Below are 21760 nucleotides of genomic sequence, written 5' to 3'. Positions count from 1 at the left end.
ACCTTCTTTCCTCTTATGAATAGGAACTCTATTTTGACAGTGGGCCTCATCCTCATTTACTTTGTAACTTGAGCAACTAGTTATAATCACTGAACAGAGATGCATCAAAACAGAATTATGCCATTATACATATTTTTCTAGCACGCTCTCTGCATAAATATAAAGCACGGAGGAAAAACAGATTCTCAGGGTTTATTTCATTCATTTTTCCAATTTGCTTTAAAGGACTTTCAGAGGCATTTATGTATTTCTTGCAACAGGAACTCTATAAAGACTGATTCAGGTAGATTGTACACAGAGACTCAATTAGGACAGTTGCCTATGCCTAACAGAAGTGGCTGTCTGTGAATTATTGATTTAACAATGACATAATTTGAAGCAGAGCCACTGCAGTGCCTATTTGAAAATATCCCTGCCATATCCTTTCCCCCCCGCTGCCCTCCTCTCCAGTCTGCTGTTTGCTGAAAACATCTCCTTGCCTCCCTGCATGACAAAACATCTAGAAATGATGCATGCTATAAGGCTTGTAATATGAAAAGCTGTTGAACTCCAAGCGATCCTGTTTCTTTTATCCTTGTGGGAGATTAAAAGAAGAAGAAAAATAAGGTGACTCAACAAGAAGCAGGTAAGAAAAAAAACAGGGTAAAATAGGGAAGAAGCAGTGGATTAGACCACAAATGCTAAATCATGAGGAAGGACCAAATGCACCCTTGATAGGAGACTCAATTGCTTTTTAAGTCCTGGACTTCGTCTGACTTTTGTATGTATGTTGGCAGGCTTCACTACAGACTGTTTTTCACGTTCATTTTTGTTTTACTTGCATCGTTCCTTATGTACAAATCACATATTCCTTTACAGATTACAAAAGAAAAAAAAAAAGCCACTGAATTATGGATAGGTAATGTTTTCTGCTCTCCATACTTGGATCTAGATTTCCCCCCCGCCCCGTTGCTAAATCAACAATAAAGCCATAGCTTTTTCTCCCTACTGCTGAGCAAAGGCATATTGTTATTGTCTATTATGTTTCTTCTCTTCCAAAAGAAAAGACAGCCCAAGCATAATAAAGTTGTGACCTGAATGTAAATTCATTTAACTCTTTCCCAACAATCTTTTTATGAATTAACTCCATTTTTGTTTTAAAATTACCTGACTTATATTGTTTTAAGACTTCCATTTGCAGGAACATGGTTAAGCAACAAGAAAGTTACCAACCTATCAACAGATTAAAATTATAAAATGATAAATTAGAGAAATCTGTCAAAACAAGAACAAAGCATGTTGACCTGAGCTCAAAAGGGTCTTGGTGAAAAGAGGAGAAGCCATGGCTTGTCTTTCATGCCGGGATAGATGACCCTACTCAACTCCTATGGGAATGCATCAAGGACGACAAAAGGCAGCCTAGCGAAGAACTGAGGGAAAAGAAATTCTTCCAGTTTATACAGAAGAAAACTGAAGTTGTGACAACACATGAAGATAAAGGATTAACATTATATGAAAAAAAATCAGGGCTATCTTACTGTTGATATGAATTCATGGAACAACTTTAAGGATAGACTTAACCTCAATATATACGACATTAATCATCAAGAACTAAGCCTGTCATGGCTGATAAGAGTGTGAAACCGGGCAAGAAGATGAAGAGTAACTCTGTAACTTTATGTCTGGCTAATGCATAGAAAGCAATAATCAGATAAATGAAACTGTATTAGGACATGGGGTAGGATAACACAAAGCACAGAAATAAAATATCTAAAGCCAAATAAGCCATCTCTTCTTAGACGGAGAGAAGAAAATAACTGAACAAAAAACCCAGAGTCATCAAGTCAACTACAGACTAATATTGCTACCATGACAATACTTTGTGATGTTTAGGAACAAATTATGAAGAAAAATAATTATGTTAGGAACACGCGTAAGTAGAAAACAAGAGAAAAGGCAGCATGAGGTTACCAAGGAGAGATTTTTGAGAGGGTAACCAGATATATTTTTCATAAGACGACCACCTCCCAGACAAGAAAGTGCTGAAGATCAAAGCCTCCCTTTCTACTCCATCATGAATCTTTCACCCTTCAAACAAAGTTCAAATCGCACGTCTCTACAGATATGACACGTGCATTGCACCCTTTCTCCCACGTTTCCCGCCTTATCCTACGTCCTAAGTCATGAAGTGAATTCTTTCAGGCTTTGGCAAAATAGGTCACCTCCACCATCTCAAAGACACTCAAGAAGAACTCAAAATCATCTTCAGACTCTGATGCTTATCATGGTATGATGATTCATACGCTATCATTTGAGATCGTATCTGCCCAGGGTTCAATGAAGTATTTGATATGGCTGTTGACTGAAATTTTTCCTGGAGAAAAAGATTACTACAACTCCTGCAATAGGTTGAGAAAGTAGCAGGGTGAACATACCCTCCATTTTTAAGATGGAACCGGCAGATTTATGAAAACATTTAGATGATACGGTTGCATGTGCTAGCAAGATTAACATCTGTGTAATCTAGGAAGCACTTCTGAGCTCTGCCTTCACATGACCATCTGCAAATTTGCCTCTTAGAGGTAGGTGAGGACATGTTTTACTCTTCAAAAGTTCAGCAGAACAGCTACAGTTTTCCAACATTCAGTTCAGTAAACATCGTTTCTGATGAGTGCTCATGGCCAATATCAGACTCTATTTTGACAGAGCTACTATTTCTTCTCCTGTCTAAAACTCTTCCTATCTTTCTCGAAGCATATAATAACCATAATAAAGAAATCGGACAATAGAAGTTAAAATAAAATACCAATTTCAAGAATGCATATTTTCAATATTCTTTTAAAATTTGCTTCTTAACTGAATAGTAACCCCACACCACTATTTAATTTAAGCTATTGTGTACTGTATGTATTAAGCAATGAGGCACTGCGAAAAAATGAATAGCTGATGATGCTATTTGGATTGCACCCATTGCAAGGAAGAGGCATTCTTAGAACTCAAATCTTCATTTGCTTTCTCATAAATCTTGCTGCACTGTCAAAAAGTTCCTAGAGCAGAAAAACACCAGAGTGCCTCAATTTCCCTATCAAGCCAGCAATGTAACACGCAGCATAAAACAAAGTGTTGGGTTTGTGCAGAAGCATTATGTTTTTCCAATTGCCAAAACATTAAATGATTGCGTGATTCTCATTTCGAGACCGATACTGGAAACACTGTCAAGCCCACAATGTCTTCTACTACTACTGTGTTGTAGCACTAACTCTTTTAAGTCTTTTCTAAGACTCAGTGAGTATCGGTGTTACTTTCATGGTTTTGCTCCTTCAGAACACTAGAGGAAGAAAATGTTTAAATGGATAAAAAAAGGAGGTATTAGACAATCTAAAAGAACTATTATTTTTAAAACTAATTCTCTCTTTCACAGCAACTGTTCCTCTTTCTTCCTACCAGCAGTATGTTAACACCATCTGTACTGCACCTTACCTCAGAGCTGCTTGGGACTTCAGATCCTGTAGTTGAAACAGTTTCACATAAAGGTCCATTGCATTCTTCCCCTAAGGAGCATTGAAAGAAAGATTCACGTAAATACATTCCTTATTTTAAAGTATGATTGTATCTGAAAATGAAGTGAAGCTTGAAGGCACGGAACTATGAACAAGCAAAAGCAAAAGCTGGAAAATAATACTCAGCTACATAAAATCTTCAAGAATGGGTCTCTGAAGGGGAAAAACACCGTGAGACACAATATTCTCAGTCTGTAACACCTGGTTGTAACCTCGCAGTCACAGAAACACATTTTTAACTGTGACAAAAAAAAAATCTGTCAGCATCACGTATTTGATAAGATAAAATTCTTTCCTGTCTCGAATGTCCGATAGGTGACTGTCTATGAGGGTCTCACACCTGGAGCTTTGCTGCCTGAGTTAAGAACGTCATCTCTGGGGTTGCTTGCTAGAAATTTAATTAGTTTTTTTGTTGCTAACCTCAAGATTACAGATGCCCACATAATGAAGATATGATGACAGGATCAAGAATAGTAGTATCAACTTAAATTACCAAGCTTCTTGTTGTTTAAAAATAATAAAAAAAAAAATTAAAAATCCTTCATTTTAACAACAGCGTTGAACTCCAGCATGACTTTCCCACAAATACAGTCAGTCCACCATTATAGGGCAAAATCACATTGAATATCTTTAGATCCCTAAATCATACTGAGACCTCGGCTGAGTTTGTGCCTCTGAACCTACTCTGTCAACAATTTCTTCTGGAGAGCAATTCAGAGCGCATAAGCTAGGCTCCTGCTCTAAGAAGTTTCTGTAAATAACCATCTCTCTCTGATGATTAGACAGACCAACCAGCCTCCTAAATCAGGCATCTAAATAACTCCACCACCAATGGAAAAGGATAAGCAGTTTTGAAAACAGCTCATTGCAACCTAGAGTGGGCATCTAATAACGGTGCCTCTTTCTTCCAAAAAAGGACTCATCACGCTCCTTTCCCCATCAAACAGCAAGGAAGTGTTCGTGGGTGTGGCTCAGACTGGACAGACTGGCTCGCATATCTTCGACTGGACCACTGTCAAGACAACTACGGTTAGATTATTCCTACCAATAAAACAAACCTACTTTTTTCTTGTAACCTGCAAATATTTGATGTCAAAATTGCATCCAGGCAGGATACAAACAGGTTCTTCGAAAATCTATAATAAGCTACTCAGGTGCACCTTGAGAGCATTTTGTTTCCTATAATCTTCTTTGTCTAAGTTCACTTACAGAAAATGGTCTTTGTAACTTATAACTGTACATACGATGTGATGAGAAACTTGGCAATGGTGTATCCTGGTATATAACATACAATGAAGAAGCTTCTGAATGCTAAGACATTCAAAGTTGTTGCAGGCTATTTTGCTAAAGCAAGTTATGCCTGCAAAATCTGTATTAGTAGATATAATTTGAACACCTAAATTTTATTTATGCACCTGTAGAAAGATGTTTGCATATGCTGACACAAGTTTGAAGACCAGTGTTAAGTCCTCTGTAGAAAGTTAGTGTGAAAGTAAGTAATTTGGGATCATTCTTCCTAACCAAACGTACCATAAATGCTACAAGGACTATGCTGTAAGACAGACCACCAAACACAGACAAGGTTTACAGGAACAGCTTCAGCACAGAACTGAATTCACTTCACCTCCCAACACAGCACAAGCGTTCAACATGTAAGAGAAACAAATGACACATAATGGGAGAATATCGTAATAAGAACGCAGAAGCCTTGACTCCAAAAACCAACAACTATCAAAATATTTAGATTAACTTCCGTGAGAAACTGCTTCTGCAAGAATATTCCTAAGGAGAGGGTCTGCCTTCATACAGGGCTGGCTCGTTTGCATATGCAAACTCAGCAGCTGCCCAGGACAGCAGACCGCTGCCAGATCAACGAAAGGGATCATCACCACAACGCTCTGCTGCCTGCTCTGCCTGCAGCCCTGGGAAGCAGGTGGCTGCTGCGGCTTTGGCCAAAGGTAGCGAGCCCAGGAGCAAAAACACTTTGTCACACAATCCTCCGTGGCAGGAGCAGCCTGGCACCTCGTCCCTAGAGCAGTAACATGCAATTTGGCTATGCTGCTCAGAGGACTTGAACTGACTCCATGGCCTATGACAACAGCCTTGGTGTTTGTTTTTTTCTGGATTATCCTTTCTGTAGTTGTGAAAGTTTAACTTCAGAAACAAGTACGATTCACAGTTTTGCATTTTAAATGCTCTCCCCGTACCGTAGCTGATTACTTATGCAGTTTGCCAAATGAAATCCTCTTGGTATCTCTGATCCAGGGGAATAAAACTGAATAACCCTAGTGCAGCACACAAGAAGGCAAGAAGAGAATGCAAAACATATATTAACTGAGAAGTACCACATACTATGTTCACTCCGTGAAAAACATATAAACAGGTTCCTAAGGAGGAGCAGTACAAGAAATGCATGTCCAACTCACATAGGAAGGTATAAAGGAGCCGCAACCCAGAACTGCAACAAGCACCAGGAATGGAGATGCCCCGTTAGTTCTTAACCAAGAGAGCTGCCCACAGAGAGCTAAAAATTGACGTGTAAATCACATTCCAAAAAGCTTGGCTCACATGTGATATCAACGACTCATATAAACTTAAGTCTGATTCCCAAGAGGCTCTCAGCAGAAAACAAAAGAAAAAAGGACAGAGGATACACACACACACAAGGGAAGAAGGCGTAATGCCGGTTAGTACAATACCTTCTGACCGCGATGGCTTGAACTTGGTGAGAATCGCAATGTCATCTTTAAAAGGAAAAAACACTTCAGTAAGAACCAGCAATCCACTTTTAACATGAACCCATTTAATAATTCTCTTCTATCTTTTCCAATACAGCCACTATATCCAAACAAAGGAATAAGCCCTGGAAAGAAGAGACTGTGACCTAGACAGAAAGCATGGAGCAGGTTCCTCTTGAAACAGCAACATTCGCCTTTTTGTCCAGGCACCTTATTCAGCAACACAAACAAGGATGCCACTTTCCCGTATCAACAGCAGGGAGGACTATAATAGTTTCTGCTAGCTGAGGAAATGCCTTTAAATTCTTCAAGAAATTACAACTTCATATCTAAAGTTCTGTTAAAACCATTATATTTAAGGGAACAGCCTACTTCTTCAACACTATGCGCTCTACTGTATGTAAAGAGATCTAAAAACATCTGCACACCAAGAACGACGAATGAGGACATCTACTAAACGTAAGTGCCCCTTCAATACAAAATTCATTTGTTTAATTGCAGTCACTCCTTGCTAATTTTTTGTTCAAAATTAACTCCAGAACAATGCTATAACTATCAAAACTCATTACAATTGTTTCAGACATATATAATTTTAATCTTTATTCAAATCATTGGCCTTTCATGGGCATGCACATATCCTAGCTGAAAGAAATGCCTCTTTCCCAATGCAAACTGTCGTCTCCAAGAGCCTTACAGTTCTGCACAGGGCTATTTGTAACTCCTTAAACACGTGTGTCTTGGGAGTTTGCACATTATTGGAAGTAAGTGAGCTTCACGTGGCCTGTAATTTTGCTGTATTAACACACGCTGTCCCAAACTACACCCTACCGCAGAGCGACCTACTTATAAACTTTCAGTATGCCACCCCTAAGAATTACAGACAAATTCTATTTCAGTCACAGACCCAGATGATCAGATTAACAGTAATGCAAAACAGCTCACAGAAATCAACATTTAGAATGGAAGACTGGGGAATATAATCAAGACTGATTTCACCTCTTAAAAATCTAAGTAGTTTACCCCACAAAAAAGGTACTTTTATTAGTGTAATCTTATGATTTCTGTAACAAGCACGAAAAATGGCTTCTTGTGTAATGAAATGATTAGTCATTCTACAATAGTTTAACTTTGTTCACAGTGCCTGAATCACTTTCTTTTTCTACATGGCAAAACTGATGCTTTAGGAAAAAAATAAAAGGAATTTAATCACATGTCTGGACCTACCCGTTAAAAGAAGTGGTTTAATACCATTAGTATTTCATGAATCAAAAAGTTGTCCTTTAAAACCTTCCTATTCATTCCATAATGAAAGACAAAACCCCTTAGTGGTCTAGACACCAACATGCTCACAATTTTTCAAAGACGCTACTGTATCTGCAATGTACAGAATCGGCAGGCAAGCTGTTCAAGTACGAGTGGCCGTCACATATTTAAAATCAAATAAATGGATGGTAGACCACATGCATGACCTACCTACCCTTTACACAACAGTATGACAGAAAGTAGAAAATTCTCTTCGATGACTACAACAATACAGGCTTTATAAAATCCAAGTCACCTGCAAGAAAACAAGCAGCTCAAAAGAAATTCTGTTTATTTTGGCAAGTGCTGTTTAATTTAATTTATAAAACCCCATAAAACACAAATAAGTGTTTTCAGTGCTGACACAAAAAAAGTAAAGATGCCCTTATAAATCAAGGTCTCCTTTAGCCCCCGATTTTCTGATAGCTGGGGTGAGGTAAGCAGCATGGCTCAATGACGCCACAAGACTAGTGATGTATCCCTCTGCACCAAAAACGAGCTGCACATTCTCTGGGAGAAGCTCAACCCATCACAGGCCACATCCTGGTCACAACAGCTGTGTCTCGACCAGGCAAATAAAACGTCCAGGACACGGGCCCAACCACAGGACTGCTCACTCCACTTAATTACTAGTGCACTTTGTGGAACAGTTTTTGCCTTCTAGCGCTCTCCCAGACAGAGCAAAAACACACTCTGAAGGACACCACAGGCCAGATTCTGGTCTTCAAAACAGTATGGAGAAGTCTGCCCTGCTTGGGGAAGAAGGGAGTTCAGCCACATGGACATGGCTGGACTGTGCTACCTGTTCTCAAAGATCAATGAAAAAAATCCTTGGCTTTTTTAATTACTAGCATAGGCGTGCTCTAGCATCTTTAACAGTATCTAACCAGCAATTTCCCTGGAAGATGACGATCTGTGTCACTTTAGCATCCTCAGGTAAGCTGGGGTCTGCTGGCAGATGGCAAGAAAAAAGCTTGGCCGATGATGCTGCACTCAAGATACAGCTGGGCACGGAGCAGCTGGTGTGTAGATGCTGCAGTCTGGCATAGTTCCGAGCAACTCTGCGTCAGAAAACAGAGCAAGAGAAAGCATTTAAGTTTTCCTTTCAGCTTCTATCACCCTGGCTCATCTGCACCAAGTAGAGCTCTTGGTAGACGTGTTTCTACCGGTAAAAATGTTAATGTATTAGGTGCTTCTAAAGCTAAACAGCAGCTGAATAGACAGTTTTAGGGATCAAAATTTTCATTTGGTTACTAAAACTAGAACTAGAACATCATCTGCACTTGCACTCCCAAGACCTCTGTCAGAGCTATTCCAAAGGCAAAGTCAGAGCCAGGATTCCCAGGCAGGTGTTGATAAACTGTTTATTGTTTAGCGGCAGTAACACAATGTTACTACTGGTCCTGCTATTACTTTCAATATTGTTTCCCAAATACTGCTTCCGTTTATTTCCACCATTTTCTTAGACACAGTAACAGCATCCCTTTCAGTCAACAAAACCATCTTTGATAAGGAGGCTGATTCAGCACTGAGTCACTAACAAAAATGCATACTGAACAAAGACCTCTCCAGAATAAGGTCACTCATTCCAAGTAAGCTTCATAATAACTATTGTGAGTGCTTCCATATCTAAGAAAAACATGGCTTTAAAATGACTTATTAACTAAATCTATGTGTATACTGACCACATCCTCCCAGAGCTGGATGACTGAGTTGCCTAGGCGAACTGAGGACCCACCTAGTACGCTGGCTCCTGAGCAAGCAAAATAAGTGTTATTACTTCACCTGGCATCATCTGAAGAGTAGTAACTGCACTGCTGAGCCAAAGAGTCCATCTCAAAATTACGCTTGAAGTGGTGGTTTACGCACTCTCAGAGCTGCTCCTAAAAATTTAAAACTATTCCTTAACAATGAAAACATTAAATTCTCAGTAAATCCAAGAAAATTTATTGGGAGCATTTTAAAAGAAATTTATGATTCCTTAAAAAAAAAAAAAAATTGCATTCAAGTGTAGTCTGCTTCACAGACATATTAATTTTCAGCATGTGTTTTATTATTAAACAAGTGATTCCAGAGAACAGGTATTTATCAACACATAGAAAGTAAAAGAAAAAAAACCAGTATTTTATATGGGTATAAATATACAGAAGAGAAATCTGTTCCTAACAATAAGAAAATCTCATTTGGCCTTTGGAAAAGACATGAAGTCCTCAGTTCTAACCTCTAGTATAGTAAAAGAGTATTTTAAATCAGAACTGAGGTTTACCCTCAGCTGTCTTCCTTTTAAAGAACCATAATACCTCCCTTCTGATTAAAAGGCACTGGATTAAAAAAAAGAGGGGAAAAAAAAAGTTGTGTCAATCTGGTTTTAGCAAAAAAACCCACAAGCATAGTGTTGTAACACAGAACTTGAATGGCATTTCAGTGCGGTTAAGGCAATAACCATTACCGTATTGTATGTACCAGCACAGACAAGACTTAAAGCATGCTGTGAGCACTGAAGTTAGCACTTACACCTTTCAGGTATCATCATTTTGCAGAATGACACACGTAAACTGATTAATAGGTTCAAATGCAATTAAAAAAAGAAAGCCCAGACCAGTGATAGCTGGATAAAGTCAGGTCTTTTTAAATTGCGTAGCATTTAGATGCACATTAGCAAGGGGAATAGGATGGCAACTAAACCTCAGAAGAGCAGGGTGGTAAAATACCAGACTGCAGAAGACCTGACAACTCATGAAGGACTATGGCTGTGTTTGTTTGCACTTAGACTATTTATATGTGCAGGGCCAGATTTTGTCACCACCATCTGAGTGCAGAGGCAGGCAAACAGCTCGGGCAACGGCCTTGCACATCTGTGAAGATGCCAGATGCTCTCACATCTCCTTCAAGAAAAGGACGAAGAAAGGGGAGCCACAGGATTGCTTTTCATCACACTCCAGGGGAATTACAAGCACTTCAAGAAGTGTTAGGTATCGACTTGCTTTCCTAGTGTTCCCAGAGATACACTTAAAATCTTATAGCATCATTCATTAATGATGCCCTAAGTTCTATATTATGTTCATAATGATGCTGTAAGTTCTCCAACTTCCACTGAAATCACTGATGTAACCCCGAAGCAACACAATCTCTGATTTCTTTCGGTATTCACAATACACAAGTTTTCAAAAGTAGTGGAGGGCCCGAAGTACTATTCTTTCTATGGACGCACATTACATTCCCACCCTCGTGTGAGAGTCTTCTATAGATACTGTAAGAGAAAAGCGATACATGAACGGGGAACTAACGATGCGGAAATAGTGAAAAACTGGTGGGAAGAGGTTTAGTATAAACTAGGAACACATATAACTTGTACTTTCAATAGGAAAGTAAAAAGCCGTATATTAGAAAACTATACCTCCAATTTACTGTCCTCTGGCAGTATTCCTCAGTTGCATGCTACCCAGACATTTAATTTCAGATGGCCAATTTCATCTGCAATTTTTTGTTCCTTCTGGTCCTCATGCTCTACCTAGTTCAATACTACTTCGGTTATGCTTGCAATGAAATACGTCATTGGAAATTTTGCTAGTGTATTCACAGCATATTTCATTTTCTCGTATTAAACAACATAAAAATATACCAGTATAGAAAGACTTTTTTCAAACAAATCCCATCAAAATTTTTTTTTCTTAAGTATGAGTTTGCAAGACTTAACATTTTCTGTTCAAGTTACTTTAAATATGACGGAATAACTCTGGAAGTCATATACTGACCCCAGAGAGAAACAGTTCCTATCCATCAAGCAAACGAGCAGGGTAATGGACCGTGGCTCCCATCGCTTAGTTTTTTACGTAAGCACCAGTTGATGAACAGGACTGAAGTACGCAAAGGCAACCAACTCGCCAGTGGCCTCAAAACCACGTCTGCTAGTCATTACTCGTTAGCATGGTATATTTCTAGCACACTTTAAGTTGTGCAAACATAAGCTCTCTGATTTCCTACCTGATAGTTAAGAAAACCCCTTGGAATAACAAACCACAGGGCCCTTTCTAATTTAGGGCTAGTGTAGAAAATTAAAGGCCGGCCATCTGCATCACGAGCCCTACCCACGTGGCTTGCTGGGGTTCTGCTGTCTTGCCAAAGGCCTCAAATTTCACATTTACCCTTGGGAGCCTGCTAAGGAAGACAAGGGGATCACCTGGGATTTCCATTTATAAGACTGTACTTCACCTAAAGATATTGTCACTTCCTAAGAAACAGCGTTTGGAACTTCACTACCTCTACTGGTCCTCACTGAGGACCAGTGGAGAACAGTCCTGACTGTACCAAAAGACCCAAACAAACCAACAAGATGAAATAATGAGGTGCTTATATTATACTATTATGTGTAAATCAATGATCCATGTGCACTGGAAAAAAAGTCTGATTTGAAACAGTAGCCTACAATGAAGTCTTCTAACACAAGTAACATAAAATGTTGGTCTATTCTTAATTTATTCCTAACAGTCAGATCTGCAACAGACTACTATACTACAAATGCAAAAAAAAGAAGAAAAAAAAGTAGTAAATCCCATAACCCTTTAATCTATAGGCTCTATTGAAAATTCCGCAAGACAACTGTGCAAAGAGGAGCTAAGACAATTTCTCCCCTCATTTCTTGGGCACCAGTTACAACTAAAGCAGAAACCCTATATTAGCAGAAACCAATGGTGAAAACAGGGGCCAAAGAGAGAGACTGAAGGCAGGCCTACAATATGTGAGAATACATGCTAGTTCTGCCTTGATGTGGTGTGAAAAGTGATCCAAATTTACACATGGATGTATTCTGAATACACAGAGGGAGATTCAGAAGCCTTTATTGGACTACTGCAATATGAATATTGCAGGTATGGAATTAAGGTATTCTCTCAGCTGTTCTGGAGAACTACACTTGCACATAGATTTTCACGTTAAATCCCTTAGACTACTCAGATAAGCAAGTTAAGAATTGTATTATGTTACACTAAGAGAGCTAATTAGTGCTCACAATGCACGCCAGCACAGTTGCACAAGACGTGATGTTTCCAGCGCTGGTTCAGACGTCCCGCTTATTCTGTGCCTTTTTATCAGCAGCAGGCAACTAGCCTGCCAGCACACCTTTTCCTGGCACGCATCAGACTAAAGCAATGAACACCATAGGTTTAACAACTGTAGGTTCTTGCAGGAGGCCCTTCGACAAAAAACACACATCTCTATAGTATAATCCAAGTAACCAAGTCCCAACCTAGAATCAACTCCACCCCCACACAATGTTTAATCTATAAATAATTCCTGACATATTATTCAGCTTTCTGCAGATAGCCGACTCCTCAAAATCCTTCCATAACCACGTTACAATTGCAAGAACTGTCCCTAGCAACACGACACAAGGACCTTCCTTCCCCTTCGTGCATTTATACCTATGCGCACGTGAAAAGCTATTACCAAATATAATGGAATTACTGCTAAATAATGAAGCACAACCTGGCAACTACATCGCTCTACAGTTCAACTCCCACATACCAACAAAAAACTAGTGGAAAAGTTCACTGTATTATTACCTTGCTGCTTAACATCTGACACAGCAACTCTCGCCACACTTTCACATTACCTGTACCTTCTTAATTACATGTTTATGTTAGGTGACTGTACTTCTCCATGTGTACATACAACTCATTAATTAGTTTACAGATACTAAATATGAAGGCAATGGTGTTTGGTTTTCTGGTTTTTTGAGGTTTTTTTGTTTTTTTCTTTTTTTCCAAGCTGTCTGCCAACACTTCTCAGCATAATTTTAAAAGCACATTTTCAGTAGCGCCCTCATATCTTATCCTAGTTTTTCTTTGCATCATAGTAATTATTAACCATCTGTACATAGATGTTAAAGTGCCCTTCCATTTTATGATACAGTTCTCTCATTTCTGTAGAGACCAAAAACTTGCATTTCAACATGGCTTTCAGTTCTCAACACGTGCTGCTAGCACACCTGTTAAATAGAAGCTTGAAAAGCAAAGTCACTTGGAATTTTGTTTGTAAGTTGGAAAGAACTACTTACAAAAACCTTCCAGGGTGCAACACCGTACTTACGGCACAGCAGCAGCAAAGACTGGAAACTTCCCAGCCATAAGTATACTTCCAAAATTTTGGATTTTACTCAGATCCAAAGCCAAACTTTTATCAAAAAAAAAAAAGTCAAACCCCTATGCACTGGAACGTGCCTTTCCGTTAGTCCTATAAACGCCTCAGAACAGGACACCACAGCAGACAGTACCTTAGCTGCAAACTACCCGAGAGGGAAACACTAAGAGAACATCGCTCTGCCTTTTGCTGCAGTAGGGCTCCAGTTGCCTCCTTAGTGTTTAGTTGGCATTCACAGCCCCCCGCTGGGACCAAGCCCTTCCCCCAGGAACCCCTGCGAGGGAGAAAGAGCTGCAGAGCATTTTCTTGCATGTTCTGACCAAAAACAGTGAAGCTGCGGACCCCTTATTAAATAGAGGCTAAACAGCATTCACCTGCGATGGACGGACAGCCACTCAGTTCTTCACCAGAGGGAATTCAGCTGTATGGCCCAGCCCTCCGAAGCCTGGCCTAAACTTCCCACATAATTGCTACTGGTTTAAGAAGGCATGCGAGACACTTAATCCCTCCCTGGGAGCTGCTCCACTTTGCCACTCACCAGGCTGTACAGAGTGACTTTAACCTCATATGCAGGGTCCTCATCCAAAAGAAAAGTGTTTTAAGTCTCAGTCACCAGTCTAAAGGCAATTTTTTTTTTTTAAACTGAGACTATCTCTGGATAAAATCCATATTTAACAGCTGTGGCAGAATGAGCTCGACGTTTATTTTCTCATTAAAAGCACCACAGCACATATACAAAAAAATACATAAGGTGATATTATGCAAGTTGTTGGGATCAGTTCCCAAAAGCAGGCTTTTGGGAGTACTACAAACTGGAGTTTTCCGTTAAAAGGAGGTTTACCTTCCGATCACCAACCTGTATTTACACTGTGCCCCCGCAGTGACGCATCGCAGCCGGTAAAGAAATTCCACTGGGGAACTACGCAGTGGATGGTCTAAGGGAGTATTTTCTCTCCTGCCTTTTATAATTTGAACTATGTCTAAATTTCTGGGAGCTTTTATTTCATTACCTAGGAATAATCTTTAAAAAAAAGCTTTCACATTAACAAACCCTCCGTTTTAGCCCTGTGGGAACATGATATCCCACTCAGCCTTTCCACAAATAGATCAGAAATTACTACGTATATTTCTCCAGTTAATTAAAGACAAATGTAGTTTTGAACAGAGGCCTGTATTTTATGTTACTAGTATGAATCATAGTAATTCTGATTAAATAAGTGAAGTCTCATTCTATTAAACGACAGCAGTATTTGGCCCCGAATGCTGAGGCATTATGAGAAGCTGACACACTGGCACAAGCGCCCTTTGCAAGTCACGCCATCGGCTTTTCCCGATGTTTTGCTGCCTTTCTCAGAGGGAACACGAGCATGACGACGACCAACCTTAGAAAGTGTTTGAATTTAGATCAGCCTTAGAGCATTTTGAGTTCAAACCAGACTCCTGGAAGTTTTGGAAAAGTAACCACGTGAAGGCAGCATATTTCAAATCACGGCATGGAGCCAATTACAAGTTTCCAGAAGATCCACAGTCTTGGGATATATCCCACAACACAGCTACTGTAGCATTGACATTTCATGCTGGAAAAGAAATGCTGAAAGATAGGGTGGACATAAGGAAATATTCCTAACAACATACTGGGGTCTTCTTCCTCTGATATTTACATTCTAATTTTGCAAGTTCAATTTTCTTAGTTTTTGAGGTAAACGCCACACATCTTCCAACAGAAAGCAAAACCACGCACACCAAAATGGAAGTTATTACCTCACGCGGGTATAATTCAACAGGAAGCCAGAACGCTTCCTTCAAGGTAGAGGTTTTGGCGCACGGTCTCTAAACACAGACTCTGCAAGTTAAACTTTCTGCTGCTGGTAAGTACTTTTTCACTCCCACAACCTGTTCCTCAGCATTCAAGTTTAATGAAAAGCAGTAGTAAACCAGAATTAAATACACACGTACTACCCAAATATGAATACGTCTTTAAGGAAAATAAGTAGCAGATGTTTTTTCTTCTGCCTTGTTCCTACTGACTCACACGGACCCTGCTTGTGCACGTCAGACATCTATAGCTTGGAGCCTCCTTAAGAGGCTATCTTTCCCTTAAAAGCACAAAGCAGATGTTTAGATCTACGAGAAGTCCCAATGGCAATATATGCATACTGTTAACTCCTCTAAACCATAATTTAAGGAAGATGTATTTTTTTTTAACCTTGAGAGATTTTCTGACAACAAATTAACATAAACTTTAAAAAGTCTACTCACTTCATCCCGTATTCAATTTGTTTCTGTTTTAGAAAAGTGGCTGATTAAAAAAATGAATTGAACTGGTGCAAGATTTTGTACGGACAGCTATATGCTGGTGTCCGGTAAATCCTACTAAATCATCCTCATTCACTGAAACCCCTCACACCTCCTTATATTCGATGTTTATGACTATAAAAAAAACGCAAGACGCTCATGGGAAAACTGAATGCTGCGGAACTTAGTTTACAAACCTGGCTTCCAACATCACTCCCTAAATGGTTATCGCATATCTTCTAAGTATTTTTTTAGTCTCAAGCTACTTCAGAACAACCAGCGGTTACAGCGGCAGCTCGGTCCTAAGCACTTTTCATTGCTCACGGGCAGCAGGACGGGCAACAGCTCAGGCCTCCCAACGAGACTTTGGAAATGCATTGCTGGCCAAGAGGCTGTAACGCCCATCTGCTTCGGTTCCCGGGCCAGGCTGCCAGCCCCACCGGGCTGCCACAGCGCAGGCAAACGCTTGTCTGGCACTTGCTGCGGCCGCCTGCCTCTCCGCAGCTGGACACCGCTCCTCGCTGCCGCCGCAAACAGCTTCTGTTGGATTATTTTCATAGTCATTATCTGCTGTCGTATCTCTCTGAAACAAGACTGTCAAATATGTTGAAAATCACGATTTTACACTAGCGCTCGAGGTGTTTAAAATGGCACTATACGTTTTTTCTACAGGAGACGGGGTAGTCAAGCTCCGAGGGAAAACATACAACTCAAGCAGCCAACCCAGAAGCTCTTGGTGGTTCTTTCCTACTTTGAGATCCTCACTTCTAGGACTGATGGCAAAGCGTGATTCACCTAAAGAAATTTTTCTAGGTCAGTGTTTTTCTTTTAAGTATCTCGGAATCCTTCTGAAAATACCAACATACTACCTTACATCTGAGTGCTGATTCGCGTGGCCAGGCGAGGTACTGATCAATACACACTTGGCATCTGCGTCACCTTATTTTATGAAGTGATACTATTATTATTTATAATAAGCAATTGCATCCCACACTGACAGGAGCTGGAAGCTGTAACCTGGCTACCGCAAAACCGCCAGGCCCGGCACAGGCCCTGCGGCAGCCGGGGCCGAGCGGGAGGGAGCCAGGCGGGAGCGGGGCTGCCCTGGAGAGCCCCTCAGCCCGGCCTCAAGCGCTTGGTGAAAGGCTGAAAGTTTGCTGTTAGGCTGAAGCCACCTTCGCATCTGAAGTGCGTACAGAAGTAGAAATCACGGGCAGGCTCGAGGTTTTGTTCCGAGCGGTGTGCTGAGGCGGGAGCCATGTTTTCAAGGTTTATCTGGGGTTTATAAAGACCTCATCAAACCACGCTCAGGCTCACGCAAACGTGTTTGCTGTCCGCCGGTGGCAACCGGAGGATCAAAGACTCGGGAGGCGCCGGGAGTTACCCCCGTCTCCCAGACGCCTGCCCGCAGAGCCCCGGGGAACAACCGGACCCCCCCCCCGCTGCCTCCCACCCGCGACGCTTCCACGGGCTCCGACTCATCCCCGGGCAGGAAGCCCCGGCCGCGCAGCACCCTCCTCACCGCGGGTGGAAGGCGGAACCCAGCAGCGATCCCCCCCCCCGCCGCCCTCTCCTACCGTCGGCAGACAGAGCCATCTCGATAAGGGTCTCATTCGCTTTCTTCCCCAAACGGTTCATGGTGGCCGCCTTTCCTCTCCTCCTCGCCCGCGGCGGGGGATGCCTCCCGGGAGCAGATGGGAGAAGAAGGGGTGAGTCAGGGGCCGGCCCGCCGCCCCATGCATGCGCACTGCCCGCAGAGGCGGAGCGCGGAGCGGGGGGAGACCGGCGGAAGGAGGGGAAACCGCGGCCCACCCCTGCCCGGGCGCGGTTCCCGCCCGGGGCGGCCGACGGGCGGGGAACCCGCCCGTCGGCCGCCCCGGGCGGGAGCCGCGCCCGATGGGAGGCGGTGGCGCGTTCCCCCCGGGGGGGGAAGGTCTTTACCTCGGTAAGAACCATTAAACCCTTTGCTGTTCCGCTACGTAGAGAGAAAGGAGCGAAGGCGAGCTGGGAAAACATCCAAACCGGGGAATAGCGATTAAATCTCGAGCGTTTGTGCGCTCCTTTAGTGGCATTTTGGAAAAGCAACCCCTTTGTACGGTTTTATTTCTCCGTTTAGAGACAGCAAAGGGTTTGTCCTTTTTTTTTTATTATTTTGCCTTTATTATTTATCTTTTATAATAGTTGATCGTTCATGAGAGAAGAGAGGAAAGACATATAGCAAAGGGTTTGTCCTTTTTTTTTTATTATTTTGCCTTTATTTATTATTTATCTTTTATAATAGTTGATCGTTCATGAGAGAAGAAGGGAAAGACAGTGGCGTAAAGTAATATTCGCTTTGTGGGTCGGTGCCGTGGTTTAACGCTGGCAGGCAACCAAGTCCCGCACAGCCCCCAGCTCACCCCCCCGCAGCGGGATGGGGGGGAGAATCTAAAGAGTAAAATTGAGAAAACTAGTGCGTTAACATAAACACAGTTTAATAATTTAAAAAAAAAAAAACGGGGAAAAAAACCCCAAGAAAAACAAGTGATGCAAAAGAAAACAATTGCTCACCACCGAGCGATGCCCAACCAGTCCCTGAGCAACAGCAGCCCCTGCCAACCGCCGGTTTTATTTCTGAGCATGATGTTGTGTGGCGTGGGATATCCCGACGGTCAGTCGGGGTCAGCTGTCCCAGCTGTGTCCCCTCCCAGCTTCTTGTGCCCCCCTGACCTACTCGCTGTCTGGGCAGCAGAAACAGAAAAGGCCTTCAAGCTGTGTAAGCGCTGCTCAGCAACAATTAAACCACTGTTGTGTTATCAACACAAACCCAAAACATAGCCCCATACAAGCTACTATGAAGAAATTTAACTCTACCCCAGCCAAAACCAGTGCAGTCACTGATTCTTCTTTACTGAGGATAAATCTGTTCTTACTTTTGATTCTGCGGGGATGTTAACAGCACGCAGTTCTCCCGCCTACAGGGCAAATTTAAGGTGGTGTCAGGCAATAAATGATGATGCTTTTTGCTGTCCTGATGACAGATTCAGAGCTAGCAAAAACATTGTTTTGCCTAACGATCCTGGGTTCTTTTTAAGTAGTAGTCAGGAGAGAGAAAGAAATAAGAATGAAGCCTGAAAAAGGGGAAATGAGGCATGCAAAGGTAGCAGAAGAAACACAAGTCTTTCATTCCAGGTGTTGGACAAGAAAGACCGTCTTGGTCCATCAGTCTGGTCAAATCTAGTCAAGGGTACCTCAGGATCTCTGACGCAGAGGGCATCTCCCAGGACCAGAGCCCGATGGTGCCGGGGAGGACGGGAGGCTCCAGTCGTAGCTGCTGTCCCTTCTCCCGAAGCTGGCACCATTTCCGTGTCTCAGCCAGCCCCATCTCCTCATCGCTTCCTTCAATAATCTGAGGTAGTTTCCAATAGACTGTTTGTTCAGTACATATATTTCGCATACCTTTTGTTCATTAATACAATCTCAGGCCTTCTTTCAGATTATCTTTTTGTATATTCAGCTTTTACTGCCTAAGTAACCATTTTATGCACCAAACTGATAGGGAGTTTTGTTACCTGGGCAACTGTAATGCAACAGCGGTTTCGTGACAGGATTTCTTAGTCATAAAGTTAATCAAGTAAAGTGAGTCAATTTAGGTGCTGGGCTTGTGTGCAGCTCTACGTACAGTATTAAGCCTTTATTTGTACTGTGCGGCATGCTTCGAGAAGTGTATTTTTAGTCAGGAGCAAGACCTAAAAATGTATTCGGTTGCTTTCCAAAGTCTGAAATGTTTAGTTTGGTTTTTAATCTTGCAATGCAGGGTGGTGGGAACAAAGAGCAACGGGCACGGCGCACCAAAGGGCGCCTTTAAACAGCTTGTAACTGCATACAACACACCAGGTCACACGGTTTAGTTTAAAAGCTGTATTTTCTAAGCCTTTAATTTCCTCACAGCATTATATATCTCAGATAAATGCTTTTATGCCCACAAAAAGATGCAATTAGAGCCAGTATTCAACAGGAGCCAGGAACAGCAAGAATTGCAGCGGCCATCGCTGGGTTTTGCCTTCTAATTACACGCTCGCTCTTCCCAGCTCCACCCAGCATGTGCAGCGGCGAAGCCAACCATACCTAAAGCTGTGTAGTACCACATCCAGGATGCTAAAGATGATTTTGCAGATCTCTGTAATTGGACAGGCTCATGGTTTGTTGAGGCACCGAATCTGTGTAAATTACACTGTGTGCTGTGTTAGGGACGGGGCAGCAGTCTGCTCTCCCAGAAGGAGCTATCTACAGAAGCTTTGTGCCCGTGGCAGGCGCAGGGGAGGTCCATGCAATACCCAGCCTTGAAGTTTCATGTATATTCAGAGTTTAAGCAGCCGTTGTCTGACTCGGTGGTTTCACGGTATGCCTAAGTGATCCAAGACCACGCTTCTTTCAAAAGGCACAGACCTTTTTCCCTCCCACCTTGCGTTTTCACTGCTGATCGATCGTAAGGCGATACAGTGAGTCAGGTCAACCTGTTAAACTGACTGATCTTTTTTTTTTCCTGGGTTTTCAGTTCCATGACTCACTGCAAGCAACAGGTACTGCAAAAACGGAGGAGGAAATGGGGAACTGCACAACGGCAGGACCATTTTATTCCTGAAATATCAATGTAATAACCAGGTATTCCATAGTATTCCTGCTTTTGGTGGTCTGGAGTTCAAACACTGTTTCTAACAAAAAAAGAAGTAATAAAAACACCTAGAAGGCTGTAGGTGTAGGTAACAAGCATCACCAGGAATGACTAGCAGTGATCACACTTAGGATGTTCAGCACCAAAGCGTAATCCTTAACTGTGTGTGCTAAAGGAGAGCAGATAGTTTGTAGCTGTTATAAAGTCTTGCTTTCCGTTGATGGGCTTTTTCCAAAGCATGGAACTGATTTCATATTTAAAAAATTATTATTTAAACACAGAAAGTTGGTGGAATTGGTGGGCCAGATTTCAAAGGTATGTCTGCGCCCATCATTGTCTCAGGTAGGTACCCCAGGGTCTGTTCAAAATCACTCACAACTTAAAACCTGAGATCCCAACTTTTGAAAGTCCTGTTAGAGGATTGTCTAAACCTTTTGGCAGTAAAGCATCTTTGAAAATATGGCCGTGAGTCCTAAATCATGTCAAAAATGGAGCTTTTGTGTTTATCAGTTAGATGCTTTGAAAAATTTCATTCTCTATTATCTGTCCTCTGGGAAGGAATTTAATATATACAGCTTTATGCGTTTACCACTTGGGGACCTACCTATAAGTTGTTCAGATAACATACGCTGTGCATGTCATATATCCATGTCACAGTCTCAGAAGATGCAGCAACTTTCTGCTATTGAAGATGTGTATTGCATACACTCCTTTTGTTTAAAAAAGTTTTTTATATATGTAGAGCTTTAGTAAGTTTTCAGATCAGACTGTGAGCACAAGTTAGAAACAGATACAATAACAAAACACGAATTTGAAACCAATATGGGAACAAAAGGGAAGCGGTATATCTCCTTCCCAGCCTCTCAACCTGCTTTTTCTCCTCTGACGGCTGAACAACCGCACGGACGGTCGCTTTGCTGTGAGATTTCAGCGCCCGCAGGCTGCATCCCGAAACAAATGTTGCTGCCTCCTACGTCTTCATGAGCGTGCTTTTGTCAACCGATTAAAGGCCATTGAGGCTTTCTAGCTGAAGAGCTAACCAATTTCTTTCCCTGTCTTTAAATTAGCCCTTTAGAATATAAGTAATAGTGTCA

At 41.7% G+C, this 21760-nt stretch overlaps 1 protein-coding gene across 2 annotated transcripts in view; it reads right to left on the bottom strand.

Annotated features, from left to right (window-relative positions):
- Window positions 1–17707, bottom strand: part of ANO5 (anoctamin 5) — a 56950-nt gene extending 39243 nt beyond the window's left edge. Inside the window, exons 1-3 of one of the 2 annotated variants that reach the window (XM_059825706.1) lie at window positions 17590–17707; window positions 6239–6283; window positions 3460–3530 (exon numbers count right to left, since the gene is read on the bottom strand). In XM_059825706.1, the coding sequence (XP_059681689.1) occupies window positions 3460–3530; window positions 6239–6283; window positions 17590–17650 (177 nt within the window). In that variant the 5' untranslated portion in view covers window positions 17651–17707. The remainder of the gene's footprint in view (window positions 1–3459; window positions 3531–6238; window positions 6284–17589) is intronic. The other variant, XM_059825707.1, reaches the window with a different exon arrangement.
- Window positions 17708–21760: the final 4053 nt, after the last annotated feature.

Source organism: Gavia stellata, chromosome 17, assembly GCF_030936135.1.
Source record: "Gavia stellata isolate bGavSte3 chromosome 17, bGavSte3.hap2, whole genome shotgun sequence".
In the NCBI taxonomy this organism is placed as follows: domain Eukaryota; kingdom Metazoa; phylum Chordata; class Aves; order Gaviiformes; family Gaviidae; genus Gavia; species Gavia stellata.
This window is presented reverse-complemented; position numbering and strand designations above follow the sequence as displayed.